The sequence below is a fragment of the Falco punctatus genome (assembly GCF_963210335.1).
Source record: "Falco punctatus genome assembly, chromosome: 1".
In the NCBI taxonomy this organism is placed as follows: domain Eukaryota; kingdom Metazoa; phylum Chordata; class Aves; order Falconiformes; family Falconidae; genus Falco; species Falco punctatus.
In genome coordinates, this window is record NC_137580.1 from 108,366,057 (window position 1) to 108,379,867 (window position 13,811).

Sequence of the window (13,811 nt, forward strand, 5' to 3'; positions counted from 1 at the left end):
ATCTCGGGGCTGCTGCAGCCACCTCTTCCCACTGCCACCGAGCTGCTGCTGTTTCCATGGTAACAGGTTAGGATGTACCCCCATCCCCTGCTGTGCCCAGGGGACCAACTGCAGACCCTGGGGTCCCCAGCTCCCACTTGGGGCTCTGCCTTCCCAGAAAGGCTTCCCCTGTGCCATGGGCAACAGGGGGGTTGTGGGTCACCATGGGGCACCCAAAAATGGGTGCTGGCCTGGCGTGGTGGTGGCCTCACCCTGTGCTGGGGAAAGCAGAACCCTCCTGCCCCCAAGCATGGCCCAAGCTGCCCACCCGCCATGGAGCTGCCACTGTCCCCTTCATTCCAGGGGGGGTGGCACTGTCCTCCGTGCTGCAGACCCAGCCGTCCTGGCACCCACTCCTACGCTCCGAGAAGGATGGGCATGGGGAAGTGGGAGGATGGTGGCTGTGGCTGCCAGCCCAGCTCCGTCCCTCCCGGGGGATGGCACAGGAATGGCGGCCACCAGGCAGGCAGGCAGGGCAGAGCCGCTCGCGTGGGGCTGGGACGTCTGGCAGAGCAGCTGTCCCTGCACAGAGGAGGCCTGCGGCCTCTTGGTGCAGTTAATTATGCAAATATAGGGAAGTGTGTCGGGCAGAGGATGCCTGGCAGCCAAGGATGCTCCCTGCGATGCCCTGCCTGCTCAGCCGGGCAGGCAGCAGGGCCCGGGGGGGCTGTGGGGGTGTGTGTCTGTGCTTGGCCCCGGCTATCAGTCGTGGGGTCGGTCACCCACAGGCTGTGGCGGTTGTGATGTGCGGTGTGGTGACCCTTGGCCATGCCGCTGCCTGGATGCTCACCACCACGCTCTCTTCCCCTGGCAGACTTCAACTATGGTGCAGACGAGTACGACGCCGAGGGCAACGAGGAGCCCAAGGCGCTGCCAGAGGGCTCGGAAACCATGCCCTACATCGACGAGTCACCCACCATGTCCCCCCAGCTCAGCGCCCGCGGCCAGGACAGCGGGGACGGCGTCTCGCCCACACCCACTGATGGCCTGGGCACAGGGGTAGGTGCTGGGAGCGCGGCTGAAGCCGGGGCTGTGGGTGCCCAGCTGGGTTGTGCCAGCGGTGGCGGTGATGCTCTGGTGCTGCTGGAACCTGGGGGACTGTCCCCTGGCATCCCAAACCCTGCTGGCCCGTCACCATCCCGGTTCTGGGGAGCAGCACCCTGGTTTGCTGGGCGTGCCGTGGCTGTGGGACACTGTTCCTGCTCTGTCGTGCCATGCCGGTGGCAGAGTCAGGACGGCAAGGGCTGGTCGGAGAGCGGGGGCCGGGGGCTGGGGGCTTGCTGGGAAGTGTGGAGGGGGTCCCCGGGGTCCCCGGCCGGGCCAGGGCGCAGCGCTCCGCCGGGCTGCCGGCTCCATCTAGCGGCACTTGGGGACGAGCCGCCGGCTGGGGAGGGACACGGTGTTCCCCCCCTCTTCTGGGGAACTCGGATTTAACCCCCTCCTCTCCCTCTGCTCTTCCGAGCGCATCCTCGGGAGGCCCTCGGGGTTTGTCCTGGATGTTTCACAGGGAGGATGCTTGCAGAGCTGCGGGGCGAGAAACCAGAGGGAAAATCGATGTTTTTCCAGAATCAAAGTTTCCGTAAAGCCCGGGGCCGGTGGGGCTGCGGCCCCCCGGGGTGTCCGGGGACGGTGGGCTCTTCGTAGCCCCTGCAAAGCACCCGGGGCTGGGGGAGCTGCCGGGCTCCCGGGGCTGGCTGGGTGTTGCCCGGGCTGGGAAACGTGATTTATTTATTTTTTAATTTTTTTTTTTTTTTTTTTGTCGTGGAAAGTGTTAAACCCTTAACCCGGATGCTGAGGCAGAGGAGGCGAGAGGTGTGGCTTCCTCCCCCGGGCCCTGCCTCGCAGCATCCTCCTCCCCTGGCACCTAGCACCCAGCGGCAGCTCCCCGCTGGGGGAGGGTGGCTTGCTGCTCCCCCACCCGCGAAGGAGCTGTCCTGGGGCTGGGTCCCCTGGCCCACAGCAGGGTGCTGGGCACAGCCCCGGAGGCGGGCAGTGCAGCCAGCTGGGTGGGCACTGCCAGGACTGGGAAGCGCTGGTACCCGCACCTTTAATCCTGCATGTCCAGCCTGTCAGTGCGCGCAGGCTTGCGTGTGGGTCCCGCTGTGGCTGGTGGCACGGGGTACCAAGCTCACCCCATTGCTCCTCCAGTGGGGCGGGATGGGTGTCAGGAGGTTTCTGGTGGGACGACTCTTCTTGCAAGCTCCAGGGGCAGCTGTGACCGTGCCTGGGGTCCCCAGCTGCTGGGTGCAGACACAGCCTGTCCCACCCTCTCCCACCTGGGACATGCCAGCAGCATGGTCGTGGGGTGGGGTGCTGGCCAGCCCCTGCTAGATGCTGCAGGGTTTGGCACTGCGGGTGGCTTTTCCCCGGGCAGGCACCATTCCAGCTCTGGGGGTCTGGCCCTAGCGGGCAGGGTCCTGGTGCCCTGGCACAGACCCCACTTAGCAAAGGCTGGACAAAGCCCAAGCTACAGTGCGGACCCAGGGCTGGGCACAGGCTCTGGAAAGTCCCCATGTCTGTGTCCCTGCCCACTTCTCGCAGCAGTTTGTTCCAGGCTTGGACAGGCGTGGGGAGGAGGGATGGCTCCTGTGGGCAGAGCACATGCGGCCGCTGGTTCCCCTTTTGCTGCCCAGGAGCTGGGGGTGGGGGAGCTGCTGAAACAGCTCTTGCGTTAGTATCCCCTCCTCCAGCCCAGTCTTGCCCCATTTGCCAGGGCCCACGGCGTCCCTCGAAGGCATCAGGCCACTGCTGGTGTCCTCACCCCCCAGCTGTCCCCAGGTCGCGGTCAGGCTGGGGCAGCGGCGGCGAGGTGCCAGCGCTGATCCCCGCAGGATGCAGGGAAGGTGCTGCGGGAAGGCATGCATCTGAGCTGTGTCACCCTGCCCTGGGACACCTCTGGGGTAGGAGGCAGATCCGGACCCCTTCTGGGGGTGCGGAGCCAGGTCCCTTTATGGCACCTGGTGCTGCTGCTGCCCTTGCAAGGTCGCTTCATGCTGGTGACAACCCAGCTCTCTGCCTGCCTGTGGGACACGCGGGGACCAGTGGGACCACGGCCGGAGGGATGCTCTCCCATTGCTGGCTGCCTGAGGGCTTGGGGGGGCTTTGGCGGGGCGCAGGGGACCCCTCCCCATGGGTCTCGTCGGGCACCCCGAGCTCGGCCAGCGCTGGGAGACGCGGCTGGGGGGCCGGCGTTGCCCACAGGCCGATGGCGATGGCGGAGCAGCCCCACCTCCAGCGCCAGGAGCTGCATTTCCTGTAGCGAGCGAGCAGGGCGGAGCGGCGGGGCCGGCCGGGGCGCAGGGCGGCGGGCAGCGGCCCTCCACCGCCGGCGGCCCCGGGGGGCTGAGCGGAGCCCAGGGCCGAGCCAGGCTGTCCCCCTCGTCCCAGCGCCGGTGACCCCGGAGTTGGCACCGCCGCCGCTCGGAGGCGGTTGTGCGGGTGCCCCGGGAGCGCCTGGCGCTGCGGCTGGGACGCCGGGGCTGAAGGCCGGAGCCGGGGCAGGCAGGAGCACTGGGGATCCCATAATGGCTCCTTTCATCCCGCGGTGGTGGCCGGCATCCAGGGCTGAGTCAGCCTGGGCCGGCTTGGCGGCGTGAGCCCCTCGCCTGGAGCTTTGCGGGGTCCCCTGTGCCCCCCGCTGCCCGGCTGGCCATGGAGGATGAAGAGGAGGCCATAGGGTACCTGGATAAAGTGCTGGAGGATGAAGATGACTCTGAGCCAGGAACCCCCACCAGCCCTGGGTCTCCGTTCTCGGCCAGCGAGAAGGTGGGCGGCGGGGGCACCCCGCTCCCGCGCTGGGCGGTGGGTGGGGGGGACAAGGGGTGTCTTGCTGGTGCTTGTGATGCCCAGGTCTCGGGGCAGCTCCTGGGTCGGTGCAGCGGGTGCTGTGGGGGGCAGAGCTGTAGGGGCAGCGGGAACATCACCTCAGCCCCACCACTCCCCCGGGGCAGCCGGCAACTGGGGGGCACGGGGCAGGGCTGGGCTAGTCATTGGGTGCAAAGGATTCAGTGGGTGCTTGCACAGAGTGAGGTGAGCAGCCAGCTTTGTTCCTGGGGGGGAGTGGGGGCCACGTGTGCTGCTGGGGGGGGCTGTGTGGCTCAGCAGAGCCCGCGCCTGATGCTCAGGAAGGGGCTGGACCACGGTCTGCCACTGCCCTGCCGCATGACCACCAGCAACCCCTAAACGGGACCAGACCCTGGTGCTGGGGGTGGCCCTGGGGGGACCCCTGTGCTGGCAGGCACACCGCGACCCCCTTCTCCTGCCGGGGCCGCCTGGGTGCCCCCAGGGAGCTGGCACAGGACTGGAGGAGGGCTCTGGTCCCCATCTCCCGCATGGGGCGGCCACCAGACCCTGTTCTAGATTTGCTGCTCTGGGTGCTGGGGGTCCAGCTGGCATCATCCCTGTGGGGTGCTGTGGGCCCGAGGCGTGGATGGGCCCTTTATCTCCCCAGCTCCAACACAGGGCCCAGGCTGGGGGAAGCAGGAAGAGCCCATGACTAATCGGTGGCAAAGAGCCTACAAGCTCCCAGCACACAAAAGTGACCCCCCCTGCACACACCAGTGCTACACCAGTCACCATGACCCAGCCTTAATGGTGCAGCCTGGCAGGGAGCCATGGGGTGGGCACCCCAGTTGGCACAGCAGCCCCCAGGGCTGGCTGGTGGATGCCGGAGTGGGACAGGGAGATGCTGATCCACAGCCATGGGGCTGTGCCCCTCTGGGTGTCTGTAGCTGCCAGGACCCCAGCACAGTGACCAGGGCTGGCAGGGGCCAGCAGCATGCGCAGGGGTGAGGCAGGACCAACATCCTCCCCAAACCATCCCAAATGGCACGTTGCTTGGAGCAACCGATGTCCCTGTGGCTCTGCCTGGCCGCTGTCTGGGTGGCAAACCCTGGTTCCTGGGTATGATTTTCTTTTAAGGGGGGAGGCTGAGGCATCCTGTGCATTCAAGGCAGTCCCGGGGCTGGCGTGCCTGTGCCGGGGTGCTGGCAGAGCCTTGCTGAGGGTCCCAGAGCCCCCCAGTCCAGCCATGCATCACCCATCTCCAAGCCACAAGGGTCGTGCCACCGGAGCGTTGGTGCTGCAGCAGACCTGGGCACGGGCTGAACTGCCAGCTGCTGGCGTGGCAGCGGGTACCCACACAGCCTGGGACCTGCCCCGGTGCCACCAGGCAGCGACTGATGGGGTGGCACTTTCCCAGGAAAGCCTCAGCTGGGGAAAAGGGTGGTGCTGGACCACGTGGCAGCACCATCCACTGCCGGGCATGATTTCACCGGGTGCCTCTGGACTCTGCCCTGGGAGAGTCCTGCCGTGCTGTGCACCACCCTGGAGTGCTGCCAGCAGTGCCGGGCTCCTGGCCAGGCAGGAGCAGGGAGGGGAGCAAAGCCAGTGCAGCCAGTGGCTTCCCAGCTGGCTCCAGCCTGGCTGTGCTGCCCAGTGGGCATATACCCAGCCCTTGCCACAGAGCTTCCCACCCATGTGGGGATGACAGGGGTGGGCTGGTGGCATGAGGGATCTCCTCCCATGCCGCTTGCTGGCTCAGACAGGCTCCTTGCTGTGTTGCACAGGGCGAGCGAGATGCTGGCAAAGGCCTGGAGATGCGGAAGCTGGTGCTCTCCGGTTTCCTGGCCAGTGAGGAGATCTACATCAACCAGCTGGAGGCCCTGTTGTTGGTGAGCTAAGCCCCCAGACCAGACACCCCCTCCAGGGATGTCCCCAGCAGGGATGGGTGGGAAGGTGGGTGGGTGGATGGGTAGGTGGATGGATGGATGGATAGAGAGATGAGTGGGCAGGTGGTTGGATGGGTAGGTGGGTGGGTGGGTGGGTGGCGTAATTTCTTCCTGGGCAGCCTCCGCCAGGCAGGCCTGGCCCAGACGCCACCTGGGCAGAAGCAAAGCTGCAGAAGCCACACTGGAGCCAGCCTTGCTCTGGCCCATCAGCCCCCATCTTGCTTCCCCCTGCCACCAGTGTGCCTGACAGGGAGGTATTTATAGCCCTGCTTCCTCTTGTGGAGTTGCTAGCCCTTGTGGTGGAGACGCTGTTGCACAACACAGGGGTTACCACCGCCATGGGGCAGTCTGCAGGGATGCACAAACTGGGAATGGCCCCTTGATCCAGCTGCTGGCCAGGACACGTCCCAGACACCCCTCGCTGCTGGCTCAGATCCCCTTCATCCCCAGCTTCTCCTCCCAGCCCTTGTCTCACTTTCCCTTCTCCTCCTTTGGCAGCCTATGAAGCCACTGAAGGCCACGGCCACTACATCACAGCCTGTCCTCACCCTCCAGCAGATCGAGACAATTTTCTACAAGATTCAGGACATCTATGAGATCCACAAGGAGTTCTACGACAGCCTGTGCCCAAAAGTGCAGCAGTGGGACAGCAATGTCACCATGGGCCACCTCTTCCAGAAGCTGGTATGCATCTTCCCTGGGGCTTGCTCCGCTTGGAAGAGGAGGGCCAGGGAGATGGAGCATCACGCTGCAGGGCTCAGCCCCGGGGCATGGCTCAGCTCACGCCCTGCCACGTGCTCACTGGTGGCCATGCCACTGGTTGCATCCCTCCCTGCAGCAGTTGCTGCTGCCTGCCAGAGCCCTCCAGTCCTGGGATGGGAGTTAGTGTAGCCCCAGTGCCCCTCTCCGCAGTGGGGATGCCCACAGCTGGCGGGTCCTGGGTGCAACTGTGGTGAGATTTCGGTTGGAGGTGTGTGGTGTGGCGTCACCGTGGGGCTGGCAAGAGCCCAGGCATTCGGGTGGGTGGCCCACTGGGGAGAGGCAGGAGGTCGCTGCCTCTTCACTGCCTGTGGGTGCTGCGGCAGTGGCTCCCCAGGGTCACGCTCTGGGTCCTGCCACAGCTTTGAACTTGCAGTGGGGGCAGGGGCTGTGCCCGTGGGTGCCATGGCCATGCTGGGGAAGAAAGGAGGAGAGGGCAGGTTGAAGGGTGCTGGGAAGTGGCTGTAGCTTCAGCCTTTGCTGCCCAGGCACTTGTTACCTCTTTGCTGGATTTCAGAGGTTTGTGGGGGTACAGGGCTGGGCAGGACCCCCACCATCCTGCCCAGGCGAAGGCTCTCCCTGCGGAGCCAAGCGTGTGGCCCTGCAGCTGGCTGTGATCTGGCAGTGTCCCGCCGGGAGGGGACAGCACTGGGCAGTGTCCCCTCGGTGGCTGCCTGGCTGCTCACGCTGTAAGGGGGGGCTTCAGCATCGTGCTGGGTGCCTGGCTAACCCCCACTCCCCACAGGCCAGCCAGCTGGGGGTCTACAAGGCTTTTGTGGATAACTACAAAATCGCACTGGAGACGGCGGAGAAGTGCAGCCAGAGCAACTACCAGTTCCAGAAAATCTCGGAGGTAAGCTGGGCTGGGGGGCCATGGCCAAGCTGTCCCGGCACACGGCAGAGAATGCCATCCCCGTGGCTGAGCCACCCGTGTTTTTCCCACAGAGGTGCTCCCCCTGCCCTGGGGACTGTCCTGGGGGCAGGGACGTCAGTGGCTGCGGGGGAGGGTCATGCTCTCTGAGTATTGTAGGGCTTTGCCCCCCACCTTGTGCAAGCTCGGGTCGGGCTCAGTCCCCACTGCTGTCATTTCTGGGATGCCCAGCACCCTCTCGCCCCATCCAGTGAGCATGGGTGCTGGGTGCTGGGCACCTGTGGCTCATCTCCTGCTGGCTGCATCTCTGTGCCTGGCTTCCCTATAGGAACAGGGACCTCCGTGGCTGCAGCCTGGCCCCCTGCTCCCTCCAGCCCCTTCTGTAGCAGGGCTCTTAGCTCGGTGGGGCTGCTATAGGGCTGGGGGTCCTGCTCCAAGGTACCCCATGGGCTCACCGTGTCCTGACAGCTGGGCACAGCCAGAGCTGCTCCCGGCCAGGCAGCATCCCGTACAGTCCACACCTCCACCCCAGCACCCATGTGTGGCCTCCAGCGTGGCCAGGCTGGGGCTGGGGGCAGGTATCAGGGGGCAGGAAGGGTGGGGGGGACCCCATGACCTTGAGCAATGACCACACACCCCCAGCCCCCCTTGGGCTGCTCTGATGGGCCTTTCCCTCCCTAGGAGCTGAAGGTGAAGGGCCCCAAGGACTCGAAGGAGAGCCACACGTCTGTCACCATGGAGGGTACGGCAGGCGCGGGCGTGGGGAGGGGGACGCAGCCTTTTGTCTGTGCGCGGGTCTGGCGTGGATGAATTACTGAGCGGCTCCCGCGAGCGGAGCCCTTTGTGTTCCCGTGTGCCGAGCCAGTGAGGAGAGGGGGGACACAGCTCTTGAGGATGCTGGGGGCGTGCAGGAGCCCCCCACCCCCTGCCCACCCCCTCATCCCCGCCCGCCGGCTGCGCCGAGAGCTGTGCTGAGGGGCCGATGCCGTGCCGCAGCCGGGCTGAGCTGGCGCGGGGTGGCAGAGATGGCTGCGTGGAGACGGGGCTGCCATGGAAATCCTCGTCGTCGTCCGACTCTGCTGTAACTGCACCTACGGTGAGGCGAGGGGGGCGGCTCCGAATTCAGGTGCCGGTGGGGAGCCACGCTGCGGGGACACTGGCCCGGGGCTGGCTGTCCTTGCTGGGGGGTGGGGGCTGCGTCGTGCTCTGCAGCCTGAAGTTGGGAGCGTCTTTGTTCCAGGCTTTATTGAATCATCTTGGCTCCGGCACACGCGGCCACGCGCTCGCCTTCCCTGCTGGGCAGGTGCTCGTGCCGGTGGAGGGACATCGAGGGGCTGGGGCAGGCAGGGGGACCCCCTGTGCCTGGGCTGTGCTGCGGGGACAGCGGTAGGGAGGGATCCCCGTTTGCTTGCCGGAGGCTGTGAGTGTCTGGGGGCTGGAACGTCCATCTCTGTGGCTGGGCAGGAGAGGCACGGGGTGTCCCTGCCTGCCTGCCCCCGTGCTGCCTGCGTGGGGGTCCCAGGCTGGCGGAGCGGCGCTGGCCAGCGAGGAGCCCAGTGCTCCTCCCTTGTGCTGGGATATCCCCTCCCGGGGCTCCCTGGTGCTTTGCATGTGCCTGTAGCGATGGTAGCAGGAGGGTCCATCCTCCCCGTGTGTCTAGGGTGGGAGAAAGCGGGGGGACACCCTGCCTGCCCCCCTCCATCCTAGAGCAGGGCTCTCCCTGGCTGCCGCATGGAGCGGGGCTCTGATTTTACTCGCTGGCATGGAGTCATGGGTGATGCAGCCTCCAGTTCGGGGTCTAGCCATGCATCCTCGCCTCCCGAGCAGAGACCCTCTGCCAGGACAAGGGTCCCTCTCTCAGGACCCGGCTCCACAAGGCAGCACCTTCTGGGGGAAGGGGATGGGAGACCCCTGTGGCTCATGGCACAGGGTGGTGGCACCTTTCCCTCCTCTCCCCTGGCCTGAATGCCCGGCCCTACTTGGCCCTGGCAGTTTGGGGAAGTGCTCCGAAGTGACGGGAAAACCCAGAGGCATCAGCCTGGCTGTAAGCAGCCCGGGGAGCTGTGTGAGCAGCTGGCCATGGGGAGCAGCACTGTGGATGTGCTCTGTGCCTTTGCCTGCCCAAAGAACTGTGGAGGAGGCTGCTTGGGGTGAAATGTGCCTCTGATGAGCCCCCGGGCTGCTTTCCTGGTGGGAGGGTGCGTGGCAGGAGAAAGGGGGTGTCTGTGCCCTGTGTGTGGGGCAGCTCTGCCCCATTGCCCTGGACAGAGCCTCGTGTGCAGTTGTGGGGCGCTGTGGGGAGGGAACACAGGACAGTGGTGCTGGGACCGTGCCTTGGCCCCTGCGTTCTCTGTAGGTGTGTGTTTTGCTGCTGCTGCTGGAGCAGCCTGGGTTCCCCTTGCACCCAGGGCTGGCTGCCAGAGGGGAAGTGCAGGGTGTCCCGGGGGGTGGCAGAGGCCGGTGAGAGCAGGGCAGGGACTGAACGTGCCGGTGAGCCAAAAGGGAAACTGAAAAAGCTGCTGGGGGGATGAGCAGCTCTTCTGTTCTGCAGCCACCGCACGGCAAGCTGGTGGTGCTGGTGCCCGCACCATGTGCGGGGAGGTCCTTCATCCCCGAGGGGGACATGCTGGCACAGTCATGGTGGGGACGTCCTGCAGTCAGGACAGCACGATGTTCATGGTGGCTCCTCTGGCTTTGCCACCCGTGACCCGTGGCAGCAGAGGGCAGGAGGACATGGTGGCTGTGTTGGTGCCCCCATGGTGCCCTGTCCTGGGACAGGGACGGACCTTGCCGATGCAGGGCAATGGCTGGAGCAGGGTGCCATGTGGGAAGTGCCGTATGGCAGCTGTCCAGGCTTGTCACCCCAGTGGGGACCCTGCAGGCACTTCTACTGCTGGTGAAACCTCTTGGGTGCAGCTCCAAAATCAAGGTGCACGTCAGGCAGCTGCCAGCACTGGTCTCTGCCAGGCCGTGGTTCCTCCGGCTCCTGGCGCAGCAGAGCACAGCGCTGCCGCATTGAACCTTGGCTCACTGCTGCTCTTGGCAGTAACGCGATTGTCCAGCCGTTGCTGGATCCGTGCAGAATGGATCCCAGTCACTTGTCCAGGGCTCTGTGCAGACCTGGGGGTCTCTGGGCATCTGGTCTCCCCTGCTTGCCCCTGTGGGATGTGCTGCTGGCTCTCATGGGTGGGAGAGGGACCACGGCCCTGGCTGGCTGCTGACACCTCCTCTCTCCCCTCAGCGCTGCTGTACAAACCCATTGACCGCGTGACACGGAGCACCCTTGTTCTGCACGTGAGTGTGACACCAGTCCCGGGGGCGGGGGGGCTCTGTCTCCATTGCTCCTGGGGACCCGCAGCTGTGCGGAATGCTGCTGGGGGGGTCGCTGCAGGCAGGGCAGTGCCCTCTGGCCACTCACCTCTGCCTGTCCCCTTCCAGGACCTCCTGAAACACACCCCTGCTGACCACCCTGACTACCCGCTGCTCCAGGATGCCCTCCGCATCTCGCAGAACTTCCTCTCCAGCATCAATGAGGACATTGATCCCCGGAGGACAGCGGTCACCACCCCCAAGGGCGAGGTGAGCCAGGGGGGTGGGCAGTGCCTGGGCAGAGGGTGAGGGCTGAGCCCTCTGCCAGCCCCTGGCTGGTGTCTCTACCCTGAAGAGCCCCATGGTGCTGGGCCAGGAGATAGAGGATTTCCTCTAGACGCAGTCCTGGGTGCAAGGTTGGGGCTCTACCTGGTCTTGCTGGCACCCTACTGAGCATATGGGAATCCAAATAGCACCCAGAGGACATGGACCTTCCCATGCTCCTGGTGGCTGAGCCGTGGGAGGGACAGGAACATCCATGCCCTTTGGTTTGTTGGCCTTTGCTCCCTGCCCGCTCTCATGCCAGCCCTGGTGCCCCGCAGACTCGGCAGCTTGTCAAGGATGGCTTCTTGGTGGAGCTGTCGGAGGGCTCACGGAAGCTGCGGCACGTTTTCCTCTTCACTGACGTGCTGCTTTGTGCCAAGCTGAAGAAGACAGCGGTGGGGTAAGGAGGGCACTGGGCGTGGGGAGAATGCATCCCAACCTCCCCATCCTCCAGCGGGCTGGGGGATGCTGGGAATGGGGTCAGGCATCGCTCAGTGCCCGTGCCCCGGCTGCAGGAAGCACCAGCAGTATGACTGCAAGTGGTACGTGCCCCTGGCCGACCTGGTGTTCCCCTCGCCGGAGGAATCGGAGCACTGCCCGCAGGTCCACGTCATTCCCGACCATGAGCTGGAGGACATGAAGATGAAGATCTCGGCCATCAAGAGCGAGGTGCAGAAGGAGGTGAGAGGAGGGTGTGGGACCTGCTGCCGGGGTGGGTGCCTTCCTTGGGGTAAGGGTTGGGACACGGGAGCCAGTGGTGCCTGTGAAAGCTCCTGTCTGCTCCCCCCCTGCAGAAAGCCAACAAGGGCCAGAGCCGGGCCATCGAGCGTCTCAAGAAGAAGATGTTTGAGAATGAATTCTGGCTGCTCCTCAACTCGCCTGCCATCCCCTTCCGCATCCACAACCGCAACGGGAAGGTGAGGAGGGTGGGCAGGGGGCCAGGCTCAGCCCTGCCTGCACCCAGCCTGCTGCATCGCCTTCTCTTTTACAGAGCTACCTCTTCCTTCTGTCATCCGACTACGAGAGGTCTGAGTGGAGGGAAGCCATTCAGAGACTGCAGAAAAAGGGTAAGTTTGGGGCTGCTGAGGCTCTCCTGGGGCTCCTGGCCCCCCCAGGGGCCATAAGGAGGTCCCACAGGATTGCAGCCCACTGCTCTCTGGTCCCCATGGCCAGTGCTGGCTGTGTCCCTCTGAAGCTCCTCTCATGTCCTCTCCCAGACCTCCAAGCCTTTGTCCTGAGCTCGGTGGAGCTGCAGGTGCTCACGGGATCCTGCTTCAAACTACGCACCGTCCACAACATCCCGGTCACCAGCAATAAGGACGGTGAGTATCCGCTGGGCTGGCAGGTCCCTTTTTGCCTCTGGATGATGCTGTGATGGTGCTGAGGGGTCCCCTGGCTGGAGCAGGGTCCCTGGCTGTGCGGGGGGACAGCTACCCACCAGGTGGCACTGCCGGAGCAGAGTCGGGCTCCCAGGCAGTGCCATCCCAGCTGCAACATAGGGCTGCTTTGGGGGTCTCTCCAGCACCCCCACGGGCTGGGCAGTACCAGGGTGGCCCCAGGCTGAGACCCAGCCAGCCCCCCTGGGAACCTCCCCCAGGGCGGTCCAGCAGCAGGAGAGCTCGGGATGTCCGGCAGGGATAATGGGCAGCAGGGGATGCGTGTCCCCTTCCAGACCTTAGGAATAGCTCTCCAGGGGGTTGGGGACATCGGGGTGTCACTGCAGGCACCTGGCTCTCGCTATGGCAAAGGCTGCCTCGGGGATGGCCAGGGTGCAGGAGTCAGCAGCTGAGCCCTGACACAACCTCTGCTCTCCCCGCTGCAGACGACGAGTCCCCCGGGCTATACGGGTTCCTGCACGTCATCGTCCACTCTGCCAAGGGCTTCAAGCAGTCTGCCAGTAAGTGTGGGTGCCCACCCTTGCTTGGAGGGGCCGGTGTGATCAGAGGAGCTGGGGTCCAGCATGTGGACCCGCTCTGCCCACAGTGGTCCCCCAGGAGCCAGTGGGGATGTTCCTGGGGTGCTGAGCGGTGTTTGCTCCCCCAGACCTTTACTGCACGCTGGAGGTGGACTCCTTCGGCTACTTCGTTAGCAAAGCCAAGACCAGGGTTTTCCGGGACACCACTGAGCCACAGTGGAATGAGGTGAGAGTGGGACACAGGGATGGGACTGTGCCCCTCGTCCCCTTCTAGCCGCAGTTTTGAAGCTGCTCTGGGGTGCTGGGGCTGAGCCACCCTCCTTCCGTGCCCAGGAGTTTGAGATCGAGCTGGAGGGCTCCCAGTCCCTGCGCATCCTCTGCTATGAGAAGTGCTACGACAAGACCAAGCTCAACAAGGACAACAACGAAATTGTGGACAAGATCATGGGCAAGGGGCAGATCCAGGTATGGCTGGGGCTTTTGTGCATCTTATCACCTGATGGTAAACTCTTGGGGCCAAGCACCTGGGTGGGAGGGTTGCTCTGGAGTGATGTCTGGGGTGGGATGCCTAGCAGCGTGGGCAGGCAGCTCCGTTTTGGGGAGTGGGGTACAGGGACTGGGGCTCCGGGTTGAAGGCGGTGAGGTGGGTGGGCAGTAGGCATGTGGCTGATGGTCCTGGAGCACAGCAGCTGCAGGAGGAGGTGGGACAAAGTGAGAGGGGGTCCTGTGGAGGTGGCAAAGCCAGCAGCCACTCCCCAGATGTGTGTCCAGCCCTTCTGTGCTACAGCCCTGGGGGCTGTGGGGAGGGGGTCGGCACCCGCCCCAGGGAGGGTCTCTGAGCATGCACCCCCTGCCCCTCCCCGCC

General features: G+C 65.1%; 1 protein-coding gene across 3 annotated transcripts in view; it reads left to right on the forward strand.

Annotated features, from left to right (window-relative positions):
* ABR (ABR activator of RhoGEF and GTPase) overlaps positions 1 to 13,811 on the forward strand; it is a 41,517-nt gene that overhangs the window by 13,761 nt on the left and 13,945 nt on the right. For 2 of the 3 annotated variants that reach the window (XM_080382991.1, XM_080382992.1), the window contains exons 2-16: positions 854 to 1,038; positions 5,607 to 5,711; positions 6,267 to 6,452; positions 7,273 to 7,380; positions 8,080 to 8,140; positions 10,640 to 10,692; positions 10,837 to 10,977; positions 11,310 to 11,431; positions 11,547 to 11,712; positions 11,826 to 11,948; positions 12,023 to 12,098; positions 12,249 to 12,353; positions 12,854 to 12,928; positions 13,075 to 13,172; positions 13,280 to 13,411. In XM_080382991.1, coding sequence (XP_080239117.1) covers positions 854 to 1,038; positions 5,607 to 5,711; positions 6,267 to 6,452; positions 7,273 to 7,380; positions 8,080 to 8,140; positions 10,640 to 10,692; positions 10,837 to 10,977; positions 11,310 to 11,431; positions 11,547 to 11,712; positions 11,826 to 11,948; positions 12,023 to 12,098; positions 12,249 to 12,353; positions 12,854 to 12,928; positions 13,075 to 13,172; positions 13,280 to 13,411 — 1,736 coding nt within the window. Of the gene's footprint in view, positions 1 to 853; positions 1,039 to 1,837; positions 3,805 to 5,606; positions 5,712 to 6,266; positions 6,453 to 7,272; positions 7,381 to 8,079; positions 8,141 to 10,639; positions 10,693 to 10,836; positions 10,978 to 11,309; positions 11,432 to 11,546; positions 11,713 to 11,825; positions 11,949 to 12,022; positions 12,099 to 12,248; positions 12,354 to 12,853; positions 12,929 to 13,074; positions 13,173 to 13,279; positions 13,412 to 13,811 lie in introns of those variants that run through there. The other variant, XM_080382993.1, reaches the window with a different exon arrangement.